At 59.0% G+C, this 4,184-nt stretch overlaps 1 protein-coding gene across 1 annotated transcript in view; it reads right to left on the bottom strand.

Moving 5' to 3' along the window:
- Positions 1 to 3,497: 3,497 nt before the first annotated feature.
- EMIHUDRAFT_470649 (NIF3-like protein) overlaps positions 3,498 to 4,184 on the bottom strand; it is a 1,867-nt gene continuing 1,180 nt past the window's right edge. The window contains exons 4-5 of the mRNA XM_005766553.1: positions 3,964 to 4,010; positions 3,498 to 3,893 (exon numbers count right to left, since the gene is read on the bottom strand). Of these exons, the coding sequence (XP_005766610.1) occupies positions 3,857 to 3,893; positions 3,964 to 4,010 (84 nt within the window). The 3' untranslated portion in view covers positions 3,498 to 3,856. The remainder of the gene's footprint in view (positions 3,894 to 3,963; positions 4,011 to 4,184) is intronic.

The raw sequence follows: 4,184 nt of genomic DNA, 5'->3' as shown, positions 1-4,184 counted from the left end.
CTTTTTGCGCAATGCGAAATGGTCAAATCAAGGTTTTGTAACGCGGGCTGTGCCACAGTGAAGTGGAACTAGCCTTAGCTGGCATATCTCGGGCCCACTTTAGAGCTAGGGCATGATCTTAGGTGTTCTGGATAGCCCACAAGGGTCTTCTGTGGCATGGTAGCGGTGGTTTTGCGCGAGGCGTTCATTCAAAAATCACCATTTCCCCCACTACTCGAGAGCGATCGTTCGTCTGGTCTCGTCCTCATTCTTGGGGCTGTGCCTTTTGTGGTGCTAGTTCGTGCCAGTCTGCTGTGAGAGGGGCTTGTATTCGTAGAATTCTTGGGGCTAGGATGGCATCACTTGTGACTTGAGGCAAACCCCACTTTGCGACCTATTTGAGGCGGTGTAGGGCTGTAGCGGAACTTACAGGGCACGTGAACCTCTCCCGCCCGCCGCGTCTGCGTGGCCCGCCCGAGCCGCGGGGGTGGGCGCGCGCCCCTCCCGGCGGAGCTGGGTGGGTGCGGCAGACAGACAGACGGGCCCACGCGCCACGGGTCGGTTCCGGCCGATTCGGGCCGTCCTGTCTAGTTCTTTTTATGTTTAGTGCCCCGGATGATTTTTTTCAGCCGTCTAATACAGATTGTAACGTGGCACAGGTGAAGGAGGCCGGGGACAACTTTCCCAACTACAATAATTAATTATTCTACTCATAGCGGTGGTTGAGGCCGATTGCCTCAACTGTCAACCACGTGGTTGACAGAGGCCTCAACCCTCAACCAAGTGGTTGACAGACCCCTTCAACCCCTCAACCACGCGGAATGGCTGTTCACACCCCCCGCGCAAGGTCTGAACACACATTCTCTGTGACGATTCATGTCGTCTTCTTTAGACGCCTGGATGCTGCATTTGACGCGCCGTTTTTACGAGTACTTGCTTCAGCTACGTGCGTGAATGGGAGGTGTGATGCAAAGCCCGGAGGAGCGCTGACAGCCATCGAAGGCCCCCACGGGGCGGTCCCGGCCGAGTCATGGCCGTCCGCGGACGCGGCCCTCCGTCTCCGGAGACATTACCGAACTCAAAACTGCTTTTACCAAAAGGCAGATACGAGCTCAGCTCAGTGAGATCTAGCAGCACATACCCTCACAGTATCCAGAATAGTAAAGTCTGACAAAGTCGGTCCGACCGCGCAGAGCGGTCTGGCTGTCTGCAGAGCTTCCGTCCGAGCCCTGAGAAATGTCGGAGGCATGTCGGCCCGCCATGAGTCATGTTCGCGATTTTGATGGCGTTGCCCTTATTGCACGTGAAACAGACCGCGCCGGCCACGCACCCTTGTTCCCGGAGGCCAACTCGAACAGGTTTGAGCAATGGCCGCCTTCCATGCTCGATATGCAGCAGGAGCTTAGTTGACCCTCCTCGAAGGCCGCCCTGCTCTCGGCATTGCGTTCGTTGCTGACTGATAGCACTGTCTGATCCAACCAGAAAGAGCCGTCCATGGTCCAAGAGCCGTCGAGCTACATGAGACCCAAGCAAGTCGTCGTGATGTACCAGAAAACGAAACTAGCGCCAAAATTGAGATCTCAGGATCAACATTAATTTCTCGCGCCTACTTTTGCTGCTTGAGACTCGCCAAATAGATCCTATGACCGTGTGCAACGTCAAGTCGTGAACCGCGACAAGACCATCGCGCCAAGCGCGACTCTGTTGCTTTTATGCGGCAGCATTCACCCGTGACTCTTGCCGTGGATGGTTAGTGACCGCAATACTACGCCGTGAACTGAGCTTCACCAGCCGTTTCTCTTCCTTCCCTTGCCTTCTCTTGCCGTCCGTTCTCTGTGCGCATTCCACTGCATGCGGCATCACACGCGTCTTCTGCCGGGCGCGCATCTGAACTCGTACCAGGTAGGCCATCGCTTTGCTGAAAGATCAGGCGCCTGAATGGCGACAGTGAGCGTCTCCTACTTATGGATTGCGCTCGAGGTACGAGGAGCGCAAGAGCGCGCCGCAGGCGAAGCGTTTTTTTGGCGGCAGGGGCTGTTCCAGTTTATCTTGTGATCACGCGCGAGCCTGTGAATAGGCCCTGGAGGCCTCAACCCCCAACTAAAGGGTTGACGGGGGGTCTCAACCGTCAACCAGATGGTTGAGGGGGGGCCTCAACCCTCAACCCCTCAACCACCCCTATGGGCAGAAATTATCCAAATCATCACCAGACCTCCAGAGGACGGGCCGGGCGGCTGGGGCGGCTGGAGAACATGCTCGCTCGCGGCTGTCGCAGAGCGCTGTCGTCCAAATCGCTGACGCCAAAGGCCACCGTCGATATCCAGTTCTTCAGCATGGCAGGCAATGCCGGCAGCTGATCCTCGCCCAGCGACAAGAAAGTCGCAGAGCGTTTGGCGTCCACCCTGCGGTCAGAGTTTGAAGACTCACAACTCGAGGTGAGGCTGTCGAAACATGACACCTTCGGGCAATTCAAAGTGGTGCTAGAGAATACAGGTGAGGTGATTCACGAAAAGAGCGGGAAGATCGACTTCACCGAGACGCAGGGCTTGATGATGGTGTCCAAGATAGGAACGTGGTTGTATGAGCAGCGCAAGTAGGCCAGTCATTGGAATGCTTTCCACCGACATGACTCCGGGCGGGCAAAGCAGGCCCCACACCTACTCGGATGACGCGAGGAGAAAGGGCGACCAACTCACGAGCCGCATGCCTGAGATATCATCACATTGTGTCAGCAGTCATTTGTGTCGCTCACGTGCGTGTATGTTTGAGCTGCCTTTGCCTGTGTCCGTGGTGCTGCTGTTCGGACGTCAAACGATCAACCAGAAAGACCGCTTGTCTCGGCAGGACCCTTGTCTCGAGGACGGAGTTTAGGCTTGAGCAAAGCTCTCTCCCACAGTCTCGGTCCCCTCTCCACGCGCTGCGCGCGCTCTGGCCTCTACGAGGGGGTCGTGGCTCGTGCGCCTCCGCAGCCCGCGCTGCTTGCGCGATGCGGCTACGGTACAGCTCTACGTTAGCCAAGCGGGCCCCGCGGCTGCCCCGTGGACGTGGCGCGTCAGTGCTCCTCGACCTCGACGTGCGTAGTCTAGTGTGCGTTCGCCGTTCTCCCACACCTCCCCCCCCACACATTCGAACAAAGAAGAGGCGACGGGAGGAACCGGCAGAGGATGCAGTGACGTGAGACACTCACACACACACACACACACACACACACACACACACACACACACACACACACACACACACACACACACACACACCGCTCACCCACGCGCAATGGGCCTTGCACTTTGAATGCCGTGGGGCTCCTGTCGTCAGACGTGGAGACGCGAGGGTTGCCCCCCCTTGCCCCACCACCTCGTGTGTGTGGAGAAGTTTACCTTACCTTACCTTAGTTACCTCCCCCCGGTCCCGCGCCGGGCGCCGCGGGAGACCGCGCGCGCGTCGCGACACGCGCGAGGTCTCGACCGTCGAGCGTGCGCGTCGTGCGCTCTACAGCTCTTTTGTAATTTTTAGAGCCGTAGGATTTAAAACTTTAAAAAAGAGATATTCACGTACTACTGACGTACTATATGACTAAAGCATTCGCTGTTGCGCGACTTGCGTGTTCGCGCGGACCGCGGACTATGGACTTATCTCTCACATCTCGACGCGCATCAACCTCTCTCTCGAGACTTTACTAGGGGGGCGCGGTGCTTCTCCAGCGCTACATAAATTAGACGGCGCGCGAAGGCAATGTCCTGCCCACGCGGTTCCTCGGCGCCCAGTTTGGCCCACTGCGCACGCCCCGCGTCCCGCGCAGAGGCGCGAGCAGCCTGCTGTCGCCGCCGCCGCCGCCGCCGCCGCTGCTCGAGCAGCGGGCCGTGCGCCGCGCGCGCCGTCATACTACCGAGAGCGGGTTGCAGTCTGTGGAGCACCTGGTAAGGGGCGCACGCGGGAGAGAGGGTGAGACGGGGCGCACGGGGTTGGCAAGCCTCCCTCGCTCACTTGAAGAGGACGTTCCAGTCGGAGTCTGCGAACTCGCTCTCGAGCTCCTGGGGAGGGGGGGGGGGGGGGAGGTGGGGAGGGGGGGGGCCACATGCCCCCCTTCCACAAGGGCGCGGCGTTTGCCCCCTGCCCGGGGGGGGGGGGGGGGGGAAAATGATGGGGAGGTTTTCCCCTGGTCCCAAGACCTCAGGGTGGTTCTTTTTTAGCGCAATCGGGCCCTG

Source organism: Emiliania huxleyi (assembly GCF_000372725.1).
Source record: "Emiliania huxleyi CCMP1516 unplaced genomic scaffold EMIHUscaffold_509, whole genome shotgun sequence".
NCBI lineage: Eukaryota > Haptophyta > Isochrysidales > Noelaerhabdaceae > Emiliania > Emiliania huxleyi.
This window is presented reverse-complemented; position numbering and strand designations above follow the sequence as displayed.